Genomic DNA, 26,477 nt, shown 5'->3' with positions numbered 1-26,477 from the left:
GTGATACGTATACAAATCATGTTCACTTGGGGTGGCGTGTGAACGATTTTGGATTTGTGACGGACATTTGTGTTTGCATTCATGGGCACGTTGTTCTCTGAGCAAGTGAGTAAGTGGTGCATGCTCTGCCGTTTGATACGCCGCAGGATGATCGAGGAAGGCAGCAAACGGGGCAAAGCCATGGTGGAGAAGAGACAGCTCTTCATGGAAATGAGTGAGTGGACCCTTCATTCCTTCACATTCCCAATCTTCCCTCACAGATTGGATTGGATATGCACTCTGTTCTTTTGTCGAACAGCGGGCGTATGCAAATGTTTATGTTTTTGCAAGTACCGATGTTTAACTTTGTGTCTTTATTTCACAGGAGCTCAAAACTTTGACGTTATCAGACTGTCAACTTACAGGACCGCCTGCAAACTCCGGTTTGTGCAAAAGAGATGCAACCGTAAGAGCGTATAGATTCTCAAAGTGTCGTCATGTGCTCTGGGTCCAAAAATGAATACAGGCACAATTGATCACAGTCTACCCCCCCTCTTTGACAGTTCATCTGGTGGATGTCTGGAACATGATCGAAGCCTTCCGAGACAACGGGCTCAACACGTTGGACCACAATGCCGAGATCAATGTGTCGCGGCTGGAGACAATCTTGTCTTCCATCTACTACCAGCTCAACAAGCGGCTGCCCACCACCCACCAGATCAATGTGGAACAGTCCATCGGCCTGCTGCTCAACTTCATGGTGGCCACCTATGACAGGTACGACGCAGTGAGGTGTGGGGGTGAAGTTTTTTTTTTAAGCCTTTATTTCAGAAAATTATTAATCCAGGAAAACAAAATAGAAGGGGGTCAAAAACATCTCCAACACTGAGGATTTTCTTCGATTTTGGCGCAATTACGAGGTCCTCTTCTGTATTCTTAGAACCCTGTCCCTCACAAATCTGGATCTAATGTCTCAAATGCACGGAGACTGAGTGAAAACATCACTATGACAGTCAAAGCAGACAATGGAATACGGATACACACTGTTTATGTGTATGCAGAATTCAGACCTGTTTCCCTAACGATCCTCTCATTCACACACTCAAGTATTGAATTGTATGAGTGTGAAATACAGAATATAAATAATTGCGATATAAATAATTCTCCCCACTGAGCCTCGGGAAAAGCCTTGGAAAACCTAACAAATCCAGATGTCTCCTCCTCCCTCGTACATTACACAGCAAAGTGAGCTGTTTCTGGAATAATTTACTGCTTCCACCTTCAGCTGTTTGAACTTAGCTAGCTTTTAGTCCCTATCAGCTAAAGTAGCCCTGCTGATCTCCTCTGTTTCTCCTGCTAATGTCCGCCCTCACCGCCGCCGCCGTGTATCACAGCGCATAGAGGTTTAATATTGACTGTAAAGCTCTCTCTCATTATTGTTCCCTGCATGCTCAAATTGATTGGCTGCTCATTCGCACAGCCGTTCAATTGCTTTACTCTTATCTGTAAGTTCCATCCCGCCTGGTCCCCGTTTCCTTCTTATTCATGCTGGCGTATCTCAGGGATAAACTTTGTGGAAATGACTGCATGTAGGCCCCCCCGTGTGTGTGTGTGTGTGTGTGTGTGTGTGTGTGTGTGTGTGTGTGTGTGTGAGATCACAGGAAGTGGCTTTGCTATCTGTCCCAAAGGTCTAAACTGAATTAGGCGGAGGAGCTTTCATCCACTCAGTTACCTCTGCTCGGAAGCCGTCGCTAAATGAATGTGAAGTAAAGGTTAAAGCGATTCGGAGGGATGTTTAAGCAGACTAACGCTGATCCGTCTTTACTCTTGATCTCCTTGGTGACTGCATTCGAAGCGCTAACATAAAGAATTTCAACTGTTCACGACGATGTTTGTCATCTGTCACAATGTTATCATCTGATCAGTTTTCTCTCTCCTACACTTCTGTGCTGATGAAACGCCAACTCTCTCTCTCTCTCTCTCTCTCTCTCTCTGCTCACAGTGAAAGCCATGGAAAGCTGACTCTCTTCTCAATGAAAGCCATGCTGGCAACAATGTGCGGAGGGAAGATTGTGGACAAACTACGTTGTAAGTATTTAAATGTAATCGTTGAATTTCTTTACCCTGATTCCCTGGTATTTTCATCTGCAGATCATTGAGGATTGCTCTTTGTGTAATTGCGCATTCCCACCACATGAGGGCGCTGTCGTTACAGATACATTGGCTTTTTGTGCACACTTGCTTATAGTCTTGCACTGTGAATCATTAGCTTGCACACACACTGTAATCATGTCACGCTCATACATGCGTGTCTTCCAGATATTTTCTCACAGATCTCTGACTCAAGCGGAGTGATGGTCTTCGCCAAGTTTGACCAGTTCCTCCGGGAGGTCCTCAAATTGCCCACAGCCGTGTTTGAGGGGCCTTCATTTGGCTACACGGAGCACTCGGTGCGGACGTGCTTCCCTCAGCAGGTACGAATCTGCCTGAGTCTCCTATGGTTCACTCTGATATGGGCCAGTTCTCATTCAATCTGTGTTTTCCCTCTAGAAGAAGATCATGCTGAACACGTTTTTGGATATATTGATGGCAGATCCTCCCCCTCAATGCCTAGTATGGCTGCCACTCATGCACCGACTCGCTAATGTTGAAAATGGTAGGATTTCCCCTTGATATGGGGCTGATTCAGTATGAATGTAGGCTCGCCGCTGCACTTACTGTTTGAATATTCCCGATATTTACTTTCTCCTGTTCATCGCCAGTGATTTCTGTGTTGTTATGAAGTCAGTTTTGTGTTGTCACTCAGTGAAGCGATGTCACTTCTGTCTTTGTTGTGTTTTCAACATCCAGTCTTCCATCCAGTGGAATGTTCATATTGCCGGAGTGAGAGCATGATGGGTTTCCGCTATCGGTGCCAGCAGTGCCATGGCTACCAACTCTGTCAGAGCTGCTTCTGGCGTGGCCATGCCAATGGTCCCCATAGCAACCAGCACCAGATGAAGGAACACTCATCTTGGGTAAGGCAAAGGCCTGATCTTTCTCAATTTTACAGCATGTTTTCCCCCTTTTTCCAACTGACCAAGAGTCAGTGAGCGTGCGGAAGGATTTATGGCAGATATGTGTAACGGGAGACTATCCCTCTCTACTTCTCCTGTCAAATCCCAAAGCTCAGCTCTTAAGCAGGAGAACTTGCAGGTGCTGGATCCCAAATCCAGTTTCTTTCTCAATCTGTTTATGAAAAACAACCACAGGATTAAGAAGAAGAAGAAGAATATTGTTGGAAACCTGATTCCTTTGTCGTATCATTATTTGATGACCGCTCATTCAAAGATAAGACCATGTGTAGCAGTAAACAAAGCTGATACACAATCAGACACTATCTAGCATTATGTACACTCAGTGTGGTTGATCACATTACAGCAGGCAGTTCTTCCCATCACCGACTGCGTAAGACTACTCACCCTGCCTTGTCGAACCCCCATCCTGCATGACCTAGAATAGAGACATTAGAAAGGTTTTAAGGCGAAAAACCTGGGAGCAGTGTAGCTAATATCAGGAGTTTGATACACTAGTGGACCTGGAGAGGCTTTAGAGGTGAGCAGAGGGAAGGAGACTAGGGTTCCCATGTGGAGAGGCCGGTGTAACCATACAGACCGGCTGCCTCGTGCACACACAGAGAGGTTTTTGAAGCTTGGGGTTTAAAAGCCCGGGGGCCGCGGTGCGCTCACGCAAAGTGAGGAACAACATGAGCGGCAGGAGTCGTATCACATGCTCTCTTCATGACCAAGTGGGGGTCTCGTGTTAAACCCAGTAACCAAACAAACCTGCACTGTAAATGACCTCTGACATATCTTAAGCTGTTGGATCAAGAGGCAACACAGAGGCTGACAGATGCTGTGTGTTTGTGTGTGTGTGTGTGTGTCCTGCCCTCCTCACAGAAGTCTCCGGCCAAAAAGCTGAGCCACGCCATCAGCAAATCTCTGGGCTGCGTCCCCATCGGCGAGCCGCCACATCCCGTGTTCCCCGAGCAGGCGGAGAGGCCGCAGGAGCTCACCCATACTGTGTAAGCGCTGTCTGTGTCATCCGTGTTGATTCACAGCATCCATGGCATGTCCACTGACCCGTAGTCTCTCATCATCACAGAACTGCCTCCTCCATCTCTCCATTGCGCTGACGTTCAGGGCGCCGTCTCACTTTGCCCTCGATTCTTTCGCTAATGTGGAAATGCTGATTTGTAACGCAGGTTCAGCCACAGTTGTCCTCATCACTCCGTTGGTAATGAAACTTGGACGATGGTGTAAATCTCACACTTCTTGCTTTGAGGCCGTTGGAAGTCATTATAGGAAACGCATTACGTTCTAGCTGCCGTCTTAAACCTGCGCAGTCATTTTGGTTTCATTGAAAAATTGCCGTGCAGCCGCAATCGTCGGGTCACGTCCTATTTTCCCCCTCATCATTGTTGCGCCAAAAGTCTGTTTTTGGTCTCCCGCCAATACAAAATCTAATAATCTCTCAGATGAGAAAGTGATTTGCGATTTGAGTCGTTGGTCGCATTAGGAGGACGCTCGGAAATCTCTCAACTCCCCCTCCCCCTCCTTCTCCTCCTCCTCCTCCTCCTCCTCCACCATTGGAACCTTCGACATTTCTCATGGCACATTTCATAACGGAAAAAAAGAATCCCGCTTCACATTCCAGTCACGTCCATAAATCTGAGCTGTCTTGCACCTCGCTCCCGGCTAGTGTCAGTGAGTAATTGATAGTCGGCTACATCACGGGGGGGGGGGGGGGGGGGGGGGGGGGGAGTTGCTCTGTGGCTGCCAAGGAAAATAGACAGAACGTAAATACATCATCATGATTTCCTGTTTTACTGCGAGTTAGATGTCATCTTCTCTGAATAAGCCCGGGTATGGAGGCCGCCGAAGACGCCCTTTTCTGCGTGGTGACCAAAGTTATGCATTTAAGATGATGTTTTACATTTGCATCAATTTCCACTTCATTTCCACATGAGAGAATCAGCTGTCCACGCAGATGTTTGCCTCTGGCTGAGGGATGGAGCGGTTGGATTGTCCCGCGCTGTATTCCGGCCCGTCTAGCATGAAATTACAGCACAAAAAGAGATGAATATTGATTAAAGCAACAACAACAAAAAATGTATTATAGCCAAATTGGTGGCTGAAACTATTTGGGATGATCTCTCCTCAGTGCCCTCAGCGAGCAATAATCTGTGTCCTGTGGCAAGGAGGATGATGATGATGATGGCTTCAGATGACAGAAGGCAGCAGAATATTGAGTTCTATCCAGGGCCTTGGATCTTAAAGTACAAAAGCTTGACGGTTTGATTCCGTTCCACCGAAAGATTTGCCTTTAACTGCTAGGGTCCTCTATTCTTTATTGTAAGAGCAAAGCTGTGTTTCTTTCAGGTGAATCTCTTTCCAGGATGCTCTTGTTCCTCTTTAACACTTTGAGAGGCTGCAGTGGACAAAGTGCACTTCCATGCTCTCACAGATGGCACCTCAAGGTCAGTTGTCCCGTCTGCGTTCACTGACTTTCACAGGGATGGAGGCAACTGCCGACCCCTGAGACTTGTTTATACACTTCTCTGTCCCCTGTTGTTACCTATGACGTGACCGTGTCCGATGCGGCAGAGAAAGGTTATTATTTGGTTTATTCTATTAGGGGGTTTGTTTGATTGTCAGCAGGATGGAAATCTCCAAAGAAATGTTGATGTTTGTTTTTCTGGTTTCTTTCTCTTTAGTGTTGAGTTTTAGCTTAACGCTCCCGCCATTGCCCTTGAGCAAGGCTTTAGGACGTAGACTTGATTCTGCACCGCGGCTGCACACCGCTGCAAAGTTCGGGATCGATCAAATCAAATCACTATCAAGGGTACGATAGAGGATGGTCTGTGCTTGGTCTGCCTTGGTGGAGGCATGCTGTCTAATGATGTCCTTTGAGTTTGGTTGGTGGCATTTAATGGTTTTATAAAAGGTTGTTTGTTTCACTGACGTTGCTGTCAAATTCTTCCATATTATGGCGCTGACAGAAGATGCTACAGGCGAATACTCTCCAAAGAATACACACCATACACACACATCATACACAATCAGCCTATTTGTATGCAGAGAATATCATGTACAGGTTTGTACTTAGTCTGTAGTGTCATTCGGCACAAATGGACTAATTGCTGTTTGTTAACAGTGTCAGTGAATACAGTAATTATCTGCTTACCGTCACCACGTTGAGTTTCCTTCTGGCTACAGGATTCTTCCCTCAAAATGTATTCCTGAGATAATGAGTCACACAGAAACTGCCAAGCCTACAATTTCATTCTGCACTTAAGCTGAAATTGTATCTATAAATCACAACAGCGAGAGAATATGTAGCGTGAAAGAAGCGTCGCAGTGCCCTGACGAGCTGACACTTCCTGATAAGAGTTGTGAGTGAGGAGTTGTTGTTTCATGGTGCGACCCAGAAGACATCCGTCAGCATTGTCTCTGAGGTGTGTGTGTGTGTGTGTGTGTGTGTGTGTGTGTGTGTGTGTGTGTGTGTGTGTGTGTGTGTGTGTGTGTGTGTGTGTGTGTGTGTGTGTGTGTGTGTGTGTGTGTGTGTGTGTGTGTGTGTGTGTGTGTGTGTGTGTGTGTGTGTCTGGCGTGCGTATGTGTGTGATGACGACAACAACCCCTCTCTGAGTGAGTGATAATGGCAGAATCAGGGTACAGCGTCAGGTTTAATAAACTCCCAAATGGAACGATCACAAGTCTCCCAGTCACCCAGCGCCTGCACATCCTCTCAAAGTGCAGCTATTCTGATGCCGCTCTGAAATATTTACTGGCGTGTGAAAGCAAAGGCTCACGCCGAGCCGAGTTGAGCTGAGCTGAGCGGAGCTGTGAATGAATCCTTCCTCTCTCACTCTTCCAACTTGTCAGTGAGATTCTGCGGGATTTGGAAAGTTGGAAACGTTTGGGATTCGCCGTCTGTCTCAGGAACTTCAGACTTCAGCCTGAAGACTTTTAAGCGCTGAAATAGGCGGCGAGGTGAGAGAAGGCGTCGTAGATTTCCTTTGCGTTAGTGTGGAACACCGGCTGCACATCCAGCACCAAAGTCCCACTGCAGTGTTTCATATTCGCTTGGCTTCTTTGTCTGGCCAATCAGGGTCCAGGGATCATTTTGGTGCCAATTCAGATCCAGGAATGTTTGTCAGTTTCTTATAAAGGAACACATTTCTCTCAATAAGGGGGGGAAAAAATCACATTATTATTTTATTTGATTTATTTATGTATTTTTCAGTTATCAATTATTCCACTTTTGTCCAGCCTTGGCAGAGGTATGCTCTGTATTGATTGCCCAGCTCTATAAATCCCATCCAGCTTCATATTACCTTCTGGCTTTGCACATTAAGGTCAATACATCTCCATCAATGTCATTAAAACGGGTAGAATGAGCGTGTAATTCACTTTTGTCTGAGTTTGATCTATTGGGTGCTATGGCTGACGTATTGACAGCCTCATGGGGGAAGAGGAAGGCTACTACTTCTCCTCCTGCTTGGTCACAGGCTCCATGTTTGCATTTTATTCTCAGCGGGACGACGGCGATTGAAGGCAATCGTGCGTCCACAGGCCCACGTGTCGGACATAAAGTATGTTGATTGTTGGAAGCCAATGAGCCTGGCTTCATTTTCTCTGTCCTCCTGCCAACTACAAGTACAAGGAAAGGGATACGTTGTCATTCGCTGCACGCAGGCGGCATTAGGCTTAGCGCATTGCAGACTTTGATCTCTCGGTGCCTAAACGTTGTGTCACTTCACCCCTGCTTGACCTCTGAGCCGGCTCCGTGGGGGAGGAGGGAAGGCAGCGGGGGCCCCAGCGGAGACAGGAAGTCAGAGGATGGCGAATAAGGAAGAAGGGGCGGACTTTCCTCATTTCTACAGTCAGTGAGGCGCACGGGGATGAGTTGGACAGCTTGAGCAGGCAAAGAGTTTGAACGGGAAGATAAAAAAAAACGTGTAAAAACAAAAATCGATAAAGCCTGATGCTTATTTATAGGAGGATATATTGGTGTAGTAGCTGTGAGAAGCTTAGAACTTACATAAGTTGCTGTGTGCCAGGCAGGGGAAGAGTGTAAGGTATGCAAACGTCATCATGTATCCTACAGGGACGATTCTGCAGTCGAGACATGTTGAGCAAATCCCTAATTTTTTCCGTGTTTGCGTGAAAAAGCAGTGCTGGAGCAGAGCGCATCAGAGACAGACAGAGGGAGAGAAGAGATGGAGAGAGAGGGAGCGGGAGAGAGGGAGAGAGGGGGAGAGGGGAGCGAGAGAGAGACTCCGTCGTCATACGGTCACGTGAGCGCTGAGTTTCCTTGGAGACAGCAGCAGTGTAGTACATTGAGATGCTCGCCTGCTCAGTTGAGGGCATATCAGGCATCTGGCAACAGCAGCAGTCGGATGTATTTGGCCGGCCGGGCAGGTGCTCTCTATCCTCACAGAGGTAAGACGCTCCTCCTCTCGTCTGGAGTCACTTTACCGTCACATACTGAGCGCTGAAGGAGAAGCGCACTTTTGTCACGCCGGAGAACGGGATCGTACCTGGGATGGATTGATTCGAGCACTCGTCAGCATGTGCTGGAGTAGTGACAGAGATAACCTTGGCTCCTTTCCGCCCGCGTCTCCCCCGTGTGACATTTTAAACTTGAAGATCAGCAGCTTTGGTGTCGGTGCGGACGGTGCAGGGAGGGAGGGAGGGATTGTGGGGGGGCTGGGGTTGTCAGAAATCAGAAATCATCCCATGGTTGTCTTTGGAATTTGTTAAGCAGCTGCTCCTTAGGGAATTTCCCCCTTTTGTATGAACGTCAGCTTTAAAAAGAAGACGCTGACCTCCTGTGCGTCCACGCTCAAGCGGGTTTGTGGGTGAAGAATGAGGCGATTGTGTTTGGAAATTGTCTCAGTTTCCCTCTCTGTGTTCACTGTTGAAGCACGCCGCCTCATGCTGATAACATCGTGGATATAAATAGTTCGATTTGGGCAGAAGTGCTGATTGGACATCTAAACAGAGCAGGGACAGACGAGCTGCTACACAGTGCTTTGTCTTTTGTGTGATAATGACTGCTGTGTATCTGCTGGAGGAAAGGACAATGCAAACCACACACACACACACACACACACACACACACACACACACACACACACACACACTACTGCCACATTACACTACACAAAGCGTGTTAGTTTTCCGATTAGTTTTCCCTGCTGGGATCACCTGGGACATGATATGCTCATCCACTGAAGAGAGACACTTGGGGTTCCGGTGTCTGTCCGTCCGGGGTTGGGGTGGGTTTGGTCACAGACTCCGCTGCCAGATAGACCTCACGGCTTTGTTTACGCTCACAAATTACTTCCCATAATGTCACCTTTCCCGGTATTTCACAGACTTCCAGTTTAATTAGATTTCTTGTCTTGTTGTTGTTGTTGTTCCTCTCGCTCGTTTTTAATTAGGTTTCTGCTAATAGCCTTAAAACATCTCAATAGCCATTAACAGAAAAGTCAATTACTTTGCAACAACGTAAAGTTTACTCGTGTTGCACAACATTCACTAGTCGAATGCACCAACTGTGTTTTTGTACTAATTGGATGAATATGCACTGAGGATCGCTGAGTCATGAGTATTAATCAAATGCAAATGCCTGTTTCCTGCATCGGTTAGCGGCGACGACGAGCTCCTCAGGCCTCTGCAGCGTCGCATTAAAGACCTGTAATCTTGTCTTTTAGTCAGCCGAAACCAGCGGGCAACAACATGAACGACACAATGCTCATGTCCTCTGGGGCGCCAACTCCTACCAAAAGGTAAGTGGCTCGGGGTTGAACCTCGCACCCCGTGACTGCAAATCCACATAATTAGCCTCATTTGTCTGACTGTTATTATGCCTCTAATGGATAGGGTTAACGACAACAAATTACCTCAGGTTAGGCAGGTGGATTTAAAAATCACAGGAATCGTGGGACAGCCTCTCTCTCTCTCTCTCTCTCTCTCTCCGTCTCGCTGTCTCTCTGTCTCTGTCTCTGTCTCTGTCTCTCTCTCTGTCTCTCATCGTTTGGGAAACACAAACTGCGAGGCGAATCAGACTACAGATGTTATTTGTTCCCTCGCACTTGACACACATTTCTGGCATCCGAGCAGCGTGCCCTCGCCTGTGTATTTTTAGAGGGAAAATTTGTTCCGCCGCCACCGTGGTAAAGAATATGCGAGCCCTTCCGACTTAACGGCTGATTTGACAAATAGATTATGATGGAATCGGAGCCTGATAGCGTGGGGCCCCATAAAGCTCGCCCGTCCTCTGATTACAGCCCCTCTCACTTAAAGGCCGCCTTAATTATTTACTCCTCGCGGCGATGGAGTCTGTAATGGAGTGCACCTTGGGAAAGCTGTAATGTGCCTCAGGTTGAGTTTTTTTTCCTTCCTCTTCTGATTCTTTCACACCGTATCTCTTTACTGCATCCTTCTGGTAATTTGTGTTTGCAACGTGGCGCTGCTCTGGGACGATTCTCTCTGGATTTCCCGCGGCGCGTTCCAAAGCAAAGAGGAATCCTTATCCTACACCAGAGCGGAGGTGTGCGTCCAGGAGTTTGATTCGATCCCAGAAGGATTCAAAAAGAAAATGAGGTTGTTGTGGATATTTTTTCCCCCCTGCTTGTGCTCCGTCTGGTTATGGCACCATGAGATGGAGCCCAGGCAGCAAACTGAAGGGCGAAGAAATCTGCCCAAAGGGGGCGAAATCATGTCAGCCATGTTTGAAATTCACTGGCAAGAAATGAAAGCTTACAGATTTTTGTAAGTGTAATTATCTAACCTCTCTCGCAGGCGTAAAACGAGACGCTAAGAATCAATACGTGATTGCATTTCTTGCCTAGATGAGCATTTGTTGCAGCACAGATCTCAGTCTGGTGTCTGGGGGCTGACGGGATGAAGATTAGTGCAGGTTTTGAAGGAAGCTGCCACCGTAGGGACACCTGAGGCGGGAAAATGATGCCTTGCCTTCAGACCTGTGGAGGTCAGCGGACGACGTGGTGTTTAGCATCGTGCAGCTGTCCTGAGGTTTGTAACCTTTTTGTCTTGACATTTTGCTCCTTGAGTCAGGGCGGCTGCAGGACGCCTCCGCGCTCTTGAGGATGCTGTCGCTTCCGGGCGGCGTAACGACTACAAAGCTGCCACGTTTAGGGTAGAAATTGTGCGTTAATCCGCCATGACACTTCCAAAATATGTTGTGTGGATAAGGAGAGGAATCAGGAGAGGAAGGTAGCAGGCTTAGGTTTGGTTGATGAAGGCTATTTCCTGTCTGCGCCTCACAGTGAGTTGGCATACTGTCACACTGGGTTTGTAAATAAACATAATCCATTGTTATAATTATCCTGCACTGGTCTGCCTCCTCCTCCTCCTCGCCGCCTGTGAGCCAAATATGCCACTGCTGAATAATACAAAGCTGCGTCTGGCTCTGCCTCACTCCAGCAGCAGACACGCCTTCTGTCCTCAGGTGACCCCCTTCAGATTTATGAGCAAATGACATCCGAGTGGCTGAGGCGCCGCCACCGCCGCCGTGTCACCGCAACGTAGAAACGGAGCAGAGAGTGATGTTCCCAGCCTCCGTCACCCAGTCTGCGCTGTAGTACTGTCTGCTCTGCTGACATGGCATCTGCTTCCTCCCTCCTCCTCCTCCTCGTCCTCCTGCTCCTCTTCTTCCTCCTCGTCTTCCGCAGACACTCGCTCATCCGCCAGTTCCTCCAAGGGTGAAAGCGACTCGGCGCAATTTATTACCCGTTAGTCATGCAGAACCACAGCGGCAGAGGATCAAATAAAAATCATTTGCCCTCTTGTAGCTTGATGAGTTTTTTATTCGCAGTTAAGCGAGAATCGACCAAATGCGGGTCAGTGTGAAGGCTCGGCTGGACCTCTGAAATGTGTCGTTAGGTGGCATTTACTGACAGATCTATACATTTAAACACCTAATGTCGATTAGATTCAGGACTTATCTTATAGCTTCTGCTCACCCTGGGACTCGACTCTTGTATTCATTCTATAGTGTGTCATCACTCTGAGGATTCCTGGAATTGTAACCAATCAAGGTTTTGACCTTTTAATAAAACACTACGAGGCAGGTTAGTTTGATATCTGGAACACACACACACACACACACACACACACACACTCTCTTCTCAAGAAGTAGTTGGATTTTGAAGAACAACAAATTCATTTTATGTGCAAGACTACTTTTTTTTTGTCACAATAGATAATGAACTAAATTGACATCAAGCCCACTTCAGGCATGTCTTCATCCAAAACCAGGCTCTGACCATAAGGTGGCGCCATGTAAAAGCAAAGTCAAAGACAGGAGCTCCTTCCTCATCCTGAAGACCTTTATAAAGTCTCACTGAAGCTCTTTGTGCTGACCTGAGCAGATCCTCCAATAAGGAAACGATAAGAATCAGAGTCTTAAAAGGCTTTGAGTTGCAGTGATTTCAAATGTTCTCTTTGCAGGATAAGGAGTTAAATAAGATATGTATATCATAAGAGATTTTAAGATATTATCAGTGGTGCAAGACAATCTTTGAAATCATCAAGGCAGCTAGAATGGTCCCATCACACTGCACACACACTGCTTAAGGAATGATGAGCGTTGTGTTTGCAGTGCGTCGTAGGCTTGGAGGCCTGAACGCAGCAGGAACGGCGTAGTTGTTGACGTGGCAGGGTTCGGGGCCACACCGGTGTTTAATAGCCTCAATCATCGCTCACTCCCACGTTAGAGCTGGAGAGCGGCCGTCCCCTTCGGAGGCTGTGAGTCGCGGTGCCGTCCCATCTCTCCTTCACTCCTCATTGCGGATCACTCAGCAAGAAAGGGACAGCATATGCGCCATCATCTGCTCGCACCATACGCCACACCCATGATCATTTCAAGTCTCACGCCAGCTCAACGTTTCCAGTCAATGGTAAAATGGCCGGAATGGACACTGGCACTGGCACAAACGCGTTTTGGCATGACACATTCTCTCTGATCCATCTCCATTCATTGTTCTGGCCAATTATCACACACATACATTCTTTTACTCTGCACTCTACATTTTGATATTAGATCCAGAGCTGGAAGATGTTGCTCTATGTGTGTGTATGCATCTCTATCTCTCTCTCTCTCTCTCTCTCTCTCTCTACCTTTGGCCAGTGTTTTGGAGAGTCCTAGTCGGCTAGACGAAGAACACCGCCTCATCGCTCGATACGCCGCCCGCCTGGCAGCCGAGGCGGGAAACTCCACAGTGAGTGACTGGCAGGTTGCCCCTGCAGCGGGCTTCAGTCAACCTACATTTCACATTTTATGCTCTGGCAAGTTATTGTGAGGCCTTTTTCTTTGTGGCTGGAGGAGTGAAATTGCAACGCTGCAGTGGAAAATATTCATTGTTACAAATCAAATTGTGCAGAACTTTATGCTATGAAATGTGATTTGTGTGAGAAGAGGAGAGAAATCTGCCAACGTTCCAGCAGCTTATGCGTTTCTCTATTATATTTGCTTTTTAGTCCAGGAGTCCTTCTATTATTTATTGCTATTATTCTTCCAATTTCTTCCAATCTTAGCCAAAGTTTTATTCCTTTTTTTGCGTTGCTCCTTTATTTCAGAGTCAGAGAGCAAAGTAACCCACCTTTCACTTGTTTTCCTGAATTTTCCTGAAGCAAGTGACAACTCGTTCTCATTTCAGATACTGCATCTCTGTCAAAAATGGGGGGGGGGGGGCTCTCAGGGAAGACTATCATAACAACAATTGGAAGTGCTTGCAAAAATTAAGACATCTACCAAAGTGTCTGTTAATAATGCACACACAGCAAAGCACAAACATCAAAGAGGCTCCCTGCTGTTCTCTGTATTTATTCTTACACCTCTCTGGTTGATCCTCTTTGGCCTTTATGAGATATTCATCATTTCGCCAACTAATTGTGTTTCTCCCTGAACTTTCCACCCTGTCGTCTAAATATAGCGTTTGGTATTTGCCTTGTTTGCCTCCCTGTTAATTCCGTTTTGTGATCGGTTTTGTTTTGCAGCAACAATGTCCTCCAACCGATCTGAGCTTCAACTTTGATGCCAACAAGCAGCAGAGACAGCTGATAGCCGAGCTGGAGAACAAAAACAGGTGTGGAGCTGTCATTGTAACAACAGGGCTCTCGTGCAGCTTCTGGAGTAATATTTGTGATTAGTTATTGGTGATTCATTCTAACTGACCGACTCTTTTCAGGGAGATCCTCCAGGAGATCCAGAGGCTGCGTTTGGAGCACGAGCAGGCCTCCCAGCCGACTCCAGAAAAGGCCCAGCAGAACCCGACTCTCCTGACTGAACTGCGGCTCCTCAGGTATCATCCGTTTCCATTTTCCAACGCCAGGACGGAGGAGCAATATATTAAATAAATCTGGCAGCACTTTGAGGCTGTGGGCTGAGCTCGTACTTCCAATAGAAATGCTATCTTTCTAATTCAGGAGTGTGGTTTTGAAATAGCGTCACTGGCAGCATGGGCATTCATCATGCTGGCAGGGTGCTGGGGCTCTTGGGTTCAGCGCTTGAAGGAGAATCACCCTGTGAGGACGCTGCAGCACTTGTGGCCCTGAATGACTCTGTGTTTGTCCTCAAAAATCGAAACGACAGGAGCCTCAGTTAAGCAATTAACGCTGGTTAATTGCGACGTAACGCCTGTGGGATTACAGAAGGGTCAGATTAGGTTTGTGTATCAGCATTAAATGCAGTGATCCTCCTCTTATGGCTTTGTGGCTCTTTGTCTTCCAACAATCCAGCTAGAATTCAGATGTCAGAGCCAGGAGTGTGAGAGAGCAGTGTTGTAAGGATTCAAGGATTTTGTTGGGGTTTTTTTTTCAAATGCAGTACATCCTGTGACCACAAGAGGGAGGTCTTAAGCCACACAGAGAGTCAGGAGACAATCGTTCTTCTTGTTAGGGGAACAGTTCTATGACGTCAATAAATGCAGAGATATTCGTGTTAGTGACATTCTCGTATGGTTGAATATTGAATATAGTACATGACATTATATAGAGCTAAATACACACGCCTACAAATTTTGACCTCTACCAAGGAGATTCTATTTAAAAATGCTGCATCTGCTTGTTTGTTTGTTTGCAGAATTGCTCAAAAAGTTCTGTTCCGATTTTGACAAACTTCGGTGGCATGGCGGGGCACGATGCAGGGGAGGGCCCATTATATTCTAGAGCAGATCCAGGAAGACATGATAGGTGTTTGGGTATCTTAGGACAGGAAATTGTGTTTCTGCTCTAGACGGCACAGCCTGATGTCCACTGCTGGGCCTGGTGGTGAAAGGTGCCACCATCATTTATCTTCATTTCTCGGGCTTCCATCGGAATGCTCACCCAATGTGTACTGAGAAATGTCCCAAAGAAAAGTCAGCTAGTCTGTATTTAGGGTTGAATTTTCCAAAGATTAGGGGCCAGCACATAAAACGCTGACTCACCCTATGCTTTATGCATCTATTTTGAGGTAGCTGGTAGTGTGTGAGGGTCTTGGGTGTCGTCTAGTTGTGTCGGGGGATCACAACTCAGCTCTATATGCACCGCTACTGTTCCTTCTTTCAGACAAACAAGTTTCAGTAGTCCAGTCTAGAAGATATACAAGCCTGAATAACCTGCTCTGCGTCCTATAATGTATATGAATACAGATATGTATATGAATATATGCAGCTTTGTCCGGACTGATCTGACGGACTAAATTGTATGCTTGGACAGGGGCCACATTAATGGAATTGCTGTACATTAACAAATCATTCCAGCATTGTTCAACAACCACTAATGTGTAGCTGAGAGGATGTTGATTCACAATCAGATCAGGCTGGTGTGTTAGGATACTATAGAATGACGTGTGCTAATGAGTCATTCAAACAATATACCAAGCATGTTATGTATTGAAAACGCAAACAGTGTATCTCTGTGTATTCCTTCCCTGCCACAGACACAGGAAGGACGAGCTGGAGAGGCGCATGTCAGCCCTGCAGGAGAGCAGACGGGAGCTGATGGTGCAGCTGGAGGGACTCATGAGGCTGCTAAAGGTAAGATCACCTCTGTCTATGAGTCATTCGTCTCTAGGTGGGATTAAAAAAGATCCCTGGGTCAGCCAGTTTAGCCTGTGCAGTGCATATACGCCCGTTTTCCCGATTTTATGGATCTACCGCACGGATACGTGTTTGGTGAAGTGAGATGTGGATGATTGCTTGTTTGAGATACAGACAGTAAAGTCATATTTGAGTACCAAACGGTGCATGCAGAAATTCCTTCCTTCTTCTCTCACTGCTTTAACTCTGTTGCTCTCACTCTTCTTGCTCTCTCTCTCTCTCTCACTCTCACTCTCTCTCACTCCCTCACTCTCTCTCTCTCCGTCTCTCTCACCGCTTACCTTTGCTGGCTGATAGGATGAGGAGCAGAAGCAGGCAGTAAGTGGCCCTTAATTCAGTTTGCAAGGCTCAATGCTTGGCTCTAGGCGTAGCACTCATTGTGATACCGCTGCACCCGTCCAACCTGCCCTTCACACAGATAGCAGAGAGATTTCTAAAGCCTTACCTGCCCTCTTTTCAAGAGTATTAGACGGAAAGGAATGTCAGGAGGAAATTCCTGTAAGAATGAGGCTAAGAATGATGTCAGGATTCCTCTCTCTAACTGGGTTACACAGATCTAGTCCTCTAATCTAGGCTGGCCCAGCGTTCCTACTCTCGCACCATAAGACAGAAATCTCACCGGGTTCCTCAGGGTCGTCTGGTCCAAGCACGTTAAGAGACGCATGTTTGTCTTTGCCCAAATGTCAGCGACCTGTGCCTTTCATCAGTGCTAACCACCTCCCTTCCAATGTGACTGCAGTCTGGCCGGCCATCTGCTGCCTGGCTCCGAGCCATCGTCCTGGGCCGGCACCAGTCCCAGGGACACACAGTGCCCCTTTCTCTGCTGAGCTTTAGCACCCAGGCCTAGGCGCTCACCCACACATGGGTCTCATTACCGCCTCAATCCAGTAAAGGTGCACTATAGACAGATAGTGTATGGATGTGTGTGTTGCTGCACAAGGAACATTACCAGGAGAGGTTTCTTGCCTTTGGACTGTATTTTTTGTTTGTTCCCCCCTGAAAGGATCCAATTATTTTGGCCACATCTGTGTGTGTTTGTCTTAATAAAAGTCGCCTTTAGAGGTAAAAAGATAATCGCCTATTACAGCTGCAATACAGCTTCCTCCATTGATACATGGGAGTTCTTCAAGGCTTTATTGTGTTAAGATGAACTGGATTTAAGGACATTTAAGTCTTTTTCTTTCTTTCTCTGTTGACATTGAAAGTAATGTTATTTTGTATGATTGATGCCAGATTTTGGTGTCATAATGTTGATTCACTTTGCAACACCGAATTACATCAAGTATTGTAACTCACTCACAAAGTTATTGTACATAGATGTCACATTTGAATGGCTCTGCGATTTTCTCATTGTGTTTTAAGCGGTGGTGGTGTTTGTATGTTGCAGTCCCAGTCTGGAGGCTCCCCTCATTCTTCTCCGAGCCACGGTGCAGGCTGCTCAATGCCTATGCCCATACGCTCCACCTCAGCTGGGTCAACCCCGACGCACACGCCGCAGGACTGCCTGGCGGGGGTGGGAGGGGACGTGCTGGAGGCCTTTGCTCAGGGTGAACCACACACTCCCACACACTCCCACACCAGGAACAATCAATGTCATTATGGCAAACTAGGAATTGCAGGAAGCTTTAACTTTTGGCGTTTTCATTCTTTCCCAGGTGTACCAAGAAATCTTCGTAATGATCTGTTAGTTGCTGCTGATTCAATCACAAACACCATGTCGTCACTGGTGAAAGAGCTCCACTCGGGTTAGTTTGCATTTGAGTCAAACGTTTGTATTTCTGAGCGATTTGAGTCTTTGCTGAATTCTGTGGGTTTCTCTTTAATAGTAGATGACGGGGTAGAGGAAGAGGAGACCATCATGAGGAATGGAGGGGACAGAGGTAAGTCTCAGTGGACCTTGTGGTTAATTGCACAGGAACTGTCCTAATTAAACATGTTACAGCCGTTTTTAAGTCACACATGCCACTTAAGACCAGAAAGGAATCATTGGTGTTACATTTCACTATAAACACACAATATTTCCTTTCTTTGTTTTTCAGCTAAGGCAGATTGAACAACAAAAAGTAGGCAGTATAATGAATATTTCACAAATATAACTTATGTATGGCACCACTACCAACCATAGACTCAAGTTCCCTTAACAATATTTGTCTCTTTAAGTAGACAAATACTGGCTGTTACTTCCAGTCTAAGCAGCTCAACATTTGTATGACACCTCTATCAGCCAATGATATCCTTGTGTTACATGTCTGTTAACATGAACTTAAATATTTTAACCGCTATCCACAACATAACCCTATAATATTGTATAAATACCCAGCAGAGTCTGGACTTAAAACTTTCAAATATGATTTCATAGTGGACAAAATCACGTCTTGAGCCTGTATACCAACTTGACAAAGCAGGAAAACTAAAGGTGTAAGTAATAATATTAACAATGGCTGTATTCCATTTAATGGAGTCATTGAGCCAGTTTGTGCCATAGCTGAGCCCTGGCACTGTCACATCAGAATGGAATGCAACCATCGGTACTGTCACGCGTTCCACCTGGGACTAACAGGTGAAAATGTGAGGAGGATTGATTACTGCGACCCTCCGTCCGACGGCAGCACAGCAGTGTTCAGAGCACAGGTGTAACTAATATCATTAATGAGGGCTGCATTCCATTTTGTTGTGCCGGCGCCAGGACTCGCCGGTATGGCTCACAATGAAATGGAAAGCAGTCCAAATGAACGTTATTAGTTGCACGTGTTCTCTCCCAACTTGCGACATGTCAAAATGTACGTTTGTGCTCTATAGATGTATACATCCAGAGTACTGTTGCTCCGTCAGCACTAAATGTGGTGTCGTGTGTGTGTGTTTGCGTGTGTGTGTCCAGGCACAGTGAGACTACAGAAGCACTGAGAGACAGAGGACATCATTCCATCCTACACAGGACACACAGTCATCAACTGGGAAGAATCAGTAACAACAACCCCCGCCCCCCTCACCAACCTCCCGGCATTAGCACATAGAGTAATGCATGCTGTAATCTACCAGGATTTCACTATGTGAAAATCACATTTCCTCATATCTTGCAGGTAGCAAGATGTGTCTAATTAGTGTGTGTGTGTGTGTGTGTGTGTGTGTGTGTGTGTGTGTGTGTGTGTGTGTGTGTGTGTGTGTGTGTGTGTGTGTGTGTGTGTGTGTGTGTGTGTGTGTGTGTGTGTGTGTGTGTGCAAAAACTGTTGTCAGTACGCATTGATTTCCCTCATGACTGCTAAGGAATGGCTTGCTATGCTTTCTCTCTCAACTCTTCCATTGAAGCAGACCACTCTGTGTATAAAACTGTAAACGTCTGACTTTGGGAACACTCCCCCCACCCCCTACTCCCCCTTCCTCCCCGACCCAGGAAGTGACTTCCTGTCACACACGTTCCCCTCCGCCATTGCTTTTGTATAAGTAGCGCTAGTCATTTTTGCATGAAGTTGCACTCACGTCGGGATTAAGATACTGTACTATGTGACGCCAGCTCTTTGTGGTTTTGTGATGACGGCTGGGGTGTCAGAAGTGTCTTGCCTTGCCCAGCTGAGTGAGTTTACGAGCACATTTGTATTCTGAAGTGTGGATTGACATGTTTGTGATATTCTGGATAAAGGCCCAAGTACACCTCAGAGTATAAAGCTCTTGCCGACGCTGTGATTGGTCGAATATGTCACATTGCTGGTAGCATAAACAGCTTACCAATGAGGCAACCGGCAATGTGATGTTTGGACCGATTGTAGCCAGAGGAAGGCGTGAGAGATAGAATGGCAAAAAAGACGTCAAACCTGTCTTTTCCATTTATAGGGCACAGGGGAGGGCCAAATTTCAGTCACTGTAATTGTCCTTGTAATCTATTTATAATCCTTATAAGGTCACATTAGAAAAGGAACCCAAACACCCCTTATCACCGCTTCTTGAGCCTAAATTTTGCTGATACCAAACAAAGACCATAGCAAGTTAGCAGAGTTCCCTTTGGACAGTAAATTTAGTTTATGACGTTTTGTTGAAAAACCCCACAAGTCCTCGCTGCTGCCCACAAGGGACCGTCTGAAAATGACACACAGTAGAGTCTAGGCTTGTTTAATTTAAGGGTGCTTGGACACAACAGGACAGTAAAACATGACGATCTGTGGCGGACAGAACGGAGATGAGGTCAATCCAACATTGCTTGTCAGAAGCAACATTTTCACAAAGATGAAGATGAAGACAGCGTTTTTTATCACAGTTTCCAGTTGTTACAGGAAAGGATGACTAAGTTGCGGAAGAGCAAGGAAGCAACAGGTTTGCGTCCTTTAAGCCTTCATCTCTGTTAAGAGTTTGCACCAGCTCATGCACTGTTGTCTTCATCCTGTTGGTTTCCATGGTAATAATCCGTCTAATCACATGTACGGGAATATGACATGGAGGTAGGACGACCTTAACCAGCATATGAGCCAGTGTTCAGAATACAGCGCGCCTGTAAACTCACCGGCTGAGTCACATACTGTACTGCTGCTACTGTGCGCTCAGTGAGCCACCTTTGCAAATAAGAGGGCTGCGTGGTTAGAGAGGCTACAATAAAACACAACAATGGGCTGAGTCTCATTGTTTCCTCCCAGTGAAAACTTAACCGACATAAAGAACCAAGTAAACACAGCTGAAGGGCATTGTAACACTCACACGTCATGGTGCCTCCTTCCAAATACGATGATTAGTTGGTAGCCTCTGTATTTATTGTTTAAGTGTAGGTAAAGCACCTCAGGATGTTTCAATGAAGAGTACAAATTAGAGTTGTTAGTCACTAACGAACTGAACACTTGTACAGTATGTGAGGAAGTAAGAAAGTAGGAAGCAAGTAGGAAATGCTTTGATAGCTTTATTTAGTTAATTAAAGATTAAGGAAATTGTTTATGTGCAATTGTGCAATGAGGTGCTCAGGGACTGTGGATGTACTGGAAGTGAAACGTGGTGGTGATATCCTTTAATTTCCATACGTCATTGCCCACAGACTGGTCCAGTTTGTTGCAGGTCAAAGGTCAATGATGACTAAAAATGAAGGGTTTCATTCCAAAATCTCCAATTCATCCACTGTGAACGCCATTTAGGATTCAATCGTCGTGATCCTAGAAAAGTTCATATAATTTACATATTTACAAAGATGTTACATATTTACAAAGTAGTTAACTTTATTGTTATATCGACAGTTGTTTTGAAGTAGCAAATGTCGCCTTTTCATGTGGTTTGTGTCTCATTTTGGAATGGAACTCTTCATGTAGGACAGAATAAGAGCAAGCGATTGAAGGTGTAAAGGAGGAAAGAATGTGGATTATAAGAGACAGAATTCTTGAAGTGCTATTTGGTGGAGCATGTTGATGGATATAGTTTGTCTATGTGTGAATATGTGTGTGCTATAGAAAGTGAAGAATGTTTATTTGAATCAGCTGGGGATCAGATCTGAGTTACTGTTCCATTTTTGTCTTCTGGTTCAATGTTTTCTGTCATCGAGGGTAGTCGTTCTTCCCAAATGAAAATGAGCAATGTCTGGTTTTAGTAATGCATCATTGTAAAAGTCTGGAAGCAGTTTTGAGAGTAATATGTTCAGTTCTTGGAGGAAGTAGTTGTGAATAAGTTGGGCAAACTCTGCATGGTACCAATATGGTTGAACACTGGACCTGAAGCACAGAAAGTGAGATTTTTTTGGATTTGGGATTTGTACAGTAAGCCTAACCTATAAGCTACATTATAAGGTTTCAACAACCTGTTACACTGTGTCAAGAAAAAGAACAAAAAGAGGCTCTCCTGTTATCGTTGTTCTAAATGTGATGTTTCCATCCACTCCTCTGACATGCTCTGTTATTATTCCGGTTTATTAGTGGAGTATTGTCATTGTAATGAGTTTGTCAAAACACAGATTCACGCTTGCATAGCCACCAAATAGGAATTCCTCTATTGAAGCAGTTCAAACTTGAAGGGCACTCGTTAGTGTGCATACCTCTGTCAAGGCTGAACAAATCTAGACAAAATGGAACTTCTTATAATCCAGGTCAAGTTACTCACCTTGGACTAATACTGACCTACAACTGCTAGATTTCTAATAATGTACTGGCCTAAAGAGAAAGACACATCATAATATAATATAATATAATATAATATAACCCTGCCAACAAACAAGACGAGTGTAACAACTTAACTTCTTTGGTGAAGGTAAAATGTTGAAGCACCACAATATGAAACACAATATTGAGGACTGAGGCTTCCAATTCGAAGGTCCAAAAATGATTAAAAATGCAGAATTAGGAATTTTTAGAAATGACTTTGTGTCTTCCCCTCCATAATGGCCATGTACGCATTGGAATGCAATGTCAAAACTTAGCTTTGTTTTTGTTCTTTTATTTGGTGCCTGTAGCCGTTTTGTAAAGTGCTGTGCAAAGTAACGACTCAACAGATAAGATGATGATCTATCAGCCTTTATGTCCGAGTTTTAGTCTGTGACTTTGTAGATGTTTTATTTATTTATTGTGTTCAGGGGAAAGTATTAAACTTATGCTCAGCCTTTACATTTGTGCCAAACTGTTTGCAGACATTGTGTGTCATAAAAATTATATATCACAGTATATCTGCATTAGTATGTTGCTGTTGTCGTCCATAGTTAATTCACTGAATGCCTGGAGATATTCACGTTATGGTTTCCACTGCTGGAATCTGGAAAAACTAGCATTTAATAGTAAAAATAGATAACACATTCCAACTCTACTGATAATCATTGATGTCATTTCAGCCAATGCGAAGGCAATACTGTATAATCATGTGACCAAACTCTGGGTTATACAAATACAAGTCATACATTGTGATCCTTTTATGATTTACAGAGACAATGTGCAAAGAGGACAACCGCAACAATGCTCCCCTAATGTTATTAATCTATGTGTGTGTGTGTGTTATGTATTGTTATGCTTCTGCAACACATTTGTTTTTCATGTTGATTTTACAAAACATAGTTTTATGTCACAAAGCCACTGTCTTTTGTAAATAAATCAAATGTGAGATATATTAAAAAGATTTAAAATATTGCTCACTTGGTCATCTCATGATTGTTGTGGTTTTTAGACAATCATCACGACAGCATAGATAGATAGATAGATAGATAGATAGATAGATAGATACTCCATATAGTTGGGGTGAGGTTAAGGTCAAACTGTGACCTCTGTTCATCCTCCCCCTGTGTGTGTTGAGGAAGAGAGAGATTTTTCAGCAGATGTCTACTGGGTGTGTTTCCTCTTTTTGCTGCTGCTGCTGTCCTTAGGTGAACTGCACACAGCTATGGACTCTGCAGACAAGGAAGGAGCTGCTGGCTAAAAAACCCATCTCTGTGAACCACATCCGCCCGCTACAGTACACACACACTCCCATACACACACTTCCTCTCCACCTTGTTCCTAAAAAGCCCCCTGTCCACACACAGGGAGGTATTCTTTGAGTCGTTAGCCCTTTGGCTGCCAACTTGGACCATTCACTGTACCTCACCCTATGTCTCCTTTTAAGTGGCCATGCATGGAATAAGTGGTCATATAATGAGCGTGATTAGAGATCTGAATGGGCTATCCTGTTCTCAGTGCACTCCAGGAAATGAAATATAGATTTGGAGTTATGCAAAAAAAAATCCATCCAGTGGATAAAATCTATGAGCTTGATTGTGACCGATTTAGGGTTAATCAAGTGATTAGCACTGTGCAGCAGGTGTGAATATCTAAAAACAAGACAAGCCCAGTGCTGCATGCTCGGGCCTGTTTGAGCGTATGAGCTGTGATAATGTAAATAGTTACACCTCATGTCCTTTCATATGTTCAATAGTCTGAATGTGTTTTAGTTTCAATTCAATTAGCCGTTATGTAACTATGTTTAACAGGACTGATATAGAAATGCGCACTGTTTATACTAGTGTCAAATTAGTACAGTGGCATTTGTACAAACAAGGCTAGATTACTAGCTGAGCAAATTGGAATTTGGCCCAAAGCCACAGACTGCAAGGGCCTCTGAGAGCCCCAGGTTTGCTCTAATTTAATTGACTGCAAACTTGTTTGGGCATATGCAACTGTAATGGATTAATATAGGAATCCTTAGGGCACGTCCTTCATCACTAAAGCCTGCTGATTTGTGATGTTAAGTCCTGTTTGCATGGTTTACATTTCTAAATACGTGTGTGTTGATTCTAATGACTACAAACTGACAGCAAACCTAGGGTGAGAGATTTGGTCAAATGGTTCGAAATAAAATAAAATAAGATGCCATGTGTGATCTGGATATAATTGGTACTTGAAGGCAACATAATGCACAACACTTTCTTTCTTTTATGGACTTGTGGTAAATAATCGTTTTACTTACTAAATATTATGCCCACAAAACAATGTATGCAAACAGTGTTATACATGAGTACTTCTATGAAATTCTGTCTGTATACATGAGCATTAATGGATTCAAGATTGTGCAAATCTAGAACTATGAATTGTAACTTTTACTGTACATTCTACTTAGAACATAACAAACTTCCTGCCTGTTTGTAAGAGTAATGTCATGTGTCATATCGGGGTCAGTGGACATCAGATTTGGGGTGTGTATGTGTGTATTTGTTGTGGTGGGGGCGGCATTATAATGTGGAGACGGCTGCCTTTAGGACCCGGAAGAGGCCTGAGCAGACAGTCCGCAGGCCCCTGCAGTAAGAGCGGCGCATCTGGAGGAGTGCTGGCCGGCTGGGGAGGAGGAGGACGGGGAGAGAAGAGGAAGGAGGCTCCGGGAGCAAGCGAGACAAAAAAAGGGTCAGGCCTGGGACTTGGCAAAAACGGGTAACCAACACACCGCCATTCACGCATTTAAATCCGTTTAACCCGGCACTGCTAGACCGCGCAGGAAGGGCAGCCTGTCTGCGAGGAAAAGCGTGAGAGCCCCGAGAGCGGAAGGCACTCGATGGAAACGGGGAAATAACGATGAGGGTTATGTTGCCTTTTCTGCAGATGTTCTCCTTAGACATCACGATGTGCACTTGAACTTGACCACCGACGAGCCGGGATCGTGTAAACAGCCGTCTCATTAAGGAATAACGGGGGTTTATCCTTCAGTGGTCGTGGCCTGTAAAAGAGCTTCAATCCCTTGGGTCATATATGCAGACTTCCCCTGCTGCAAAGACGTCTCAAACTTTGCCTTTTTAACGTATGGACAATTAGATCATACATCCACGCCGGTCGATCGCTTCAATCTAAGCGCATTGCCGGATTGTAGCCTGATATGCACGAGGATGCGGTGACATTAAATGGCTGTGTGGCCCTATAATAAATTATTTTCTAAGATAAAAACGCTCTGGTTATTGCCTGTAATTATTTTTCAGGAGCGACTTCGTCCAAACAGCTGTTAGATCTACGAAATAAATCACAACTGTCACGAATCCACTCGTAACTCGTAGAGCAAAATTCAACCCCAGCCTATATAATAGAGGTGTTCTTTTTGCATTTACACATTTCCTAATTCAACAGTGTCTCCGTGGCTCCGCTGTGCGCATGGCTGACTAGGGAAGTGTGCTACACTTTACTGATATCCAGGCACTTATAATGTTACGCTTCCATGGTTAAAATGGAACAAAAACGCATCATTTGCACCGTCCTGCGTGGGTTTTGCAACATCCCGTGTGAATGAGCGGGGATTCAACGACGACTACTGTACGCCAATAAATGCATGTGGTGTAAAAAAAAAAAAGAAAAAAAAAAAAGTGGCCGAGGCCTATAGGCGACAGCAGCCATACAGTATCTATAGCTGCGTTTGAGCTTCCTATATGCAGCGTGCACGTTCAGCAGAGGGAAGGTTTATGTGCAGAATCTGACCCAATTTGGTAGAAAACACAACACACGTGAAATGATTTGATAAAAGCATCAAACGTATGAGGGAAGAACCCAAAGCAGCCTGTCACTGCATCATGCCCTGTCCTCCACAGCATCACATCTAAATCCAAGGTGTCTCTGATGGGATTTAGGATCAAACCTGTAATCATTTTGTTTCTTATTTCCCAGCAGAGTGGAGAGAAGAGGGATCATCCGTCATTTCATTTTTCTTCCTTTTTGAGTTTATATTCACCTGAAGCTCCCCTCATTCATATTGTCCCTCATTACCATACCAGTCCTGACCATGCTGTCCAACACTGTCACCAACACCAACACAGCTCCATTCAAAGGCTCAGACTACAGCGACTCACCTGGAAACAGAACGGTAAGAAACTCACATGTGAAGCATTAAAAGTGTGCCTCGGGAATCTCACTTTGGGAGTTTCCTGGATGATTGGAGGCAGGCTGCTCTGCAT

The 26,477-nt window shown here is 45.2% G+C and overlaps 2 protein-coding genes across 9 annotated transcripts in view; both read left to right on the top strand.

Annotated features, from left to right (window-relative positions):
- The first annotated feature begins 147 nt into the window (after positions 1 to 147).
- Positions 148 to 19,036, top strand: dtnbb (dystrobrevin, beta b). Of its 4 annotated transcripts, XM_076157344.1 has the most exons (18): positions 148 to 214; positions 365 to 445; positions 543 to 756; positions 1,982 to 2,067; positions 2,299 to 2,453; positions 2,530 to 2,635; positions 2,830 to 2,996; positions 3,918 to 4,042; positions 9,740 to 9,814; positions 13,180 to 13,270; positions 14,049 to 14,137; positions 14,240 to 14,353; positions 15,973 to 16,069; positions 16,430 to 16,450; positions 17,520 to 17,679; positions 17,788 to 17,877; positions 17,959 to 18,012; positions 19,011 to 19,036. In XM_076157344.1, exons 1-18 carry the CDS (start codon positions 148 to 150, stop codon positions 19,034 to 19,036), a joined length of 1,818 nt encoding a protein of 605 aa, XP_076013459.1. The 4 variants fall into 4 exon arrangements, with proteins under 4 accessions (XP_076013459.1, XP_076013461.1, XP_076013462.1 ...); XM_076157346.1 differs by lacking the exons at positions 17,959 to 18,012; positions 19,011 to 19,036 and adding an exon at positions 15,234 to 15,242 and having other exon boundaries at positions 14,240 to 14,362; positions 17,788 to 17,882; XM_076157347.1 differs by lacking the exons at positions 16,430 to 16,450; positions 17,959 to 18,012; positions 19,011 to 19,036 and adding an exon at positions 15,234 to 15,242 and having other exon boundaries at positions 14,240 to 14,362; positions 17,788 to 17,882.
- Positions 19,037 to 24,842: 5,806 nt separating this feature from the next.
- LOC143006026 (DNA (cytosine-5)-methyltransferase 3A-like) overlaps positions 24,843 to 26,477 on the top strand; it is a 28,433-nt gene continuing 26,798 nt past the window's right edge. For 4 of the 5 annotated variants that reach the window (XM_076157343.1, XM_076157342.1, XM_076157341.1 and 1 more), the window contains exons 1-2: positions 24,843 to 24,975; positions 26,191 to 26,386. In XM_076157343.1, coding sequence (XP_076013458.1) covers positions 26,306 to 26,386 — 81 coding nt within the window. In that variant the 5' untranslated portion in view covers positions 24,843 to 24,975; positions 26,191 to 26,305. The remainder of the gene's footprint in view (positions 24,976 to 26,190; positions 26,387 to 26,477) is intronic. The other variant, XM_076157340.1, reaches the window with a different exon arrangement.

This window comes from Genypterus blacodes, unplaced genomic scaffold (assembly GCF_046128005.1).
Source record: "Genypterus blacodes isolate CSIRO-AG114 ecotype Tasmania unplaced genomic scaffold, CSIRO-AGI_Gbla_v1 ptg000073l_1, whole genome shotgun sequence".
Lineage (NCBI taxonomy): Eukaryota > Metazoa > Chordata > Actinopteri > Ophidiiformes > Ophidiidae > Genypterus > Genypterus blacodes.
The sequence above is the reverse complement of the archived record's forward strand: the minus strand, read 5'-3'. Positions and strand labels throughout refer to the sequence as shown.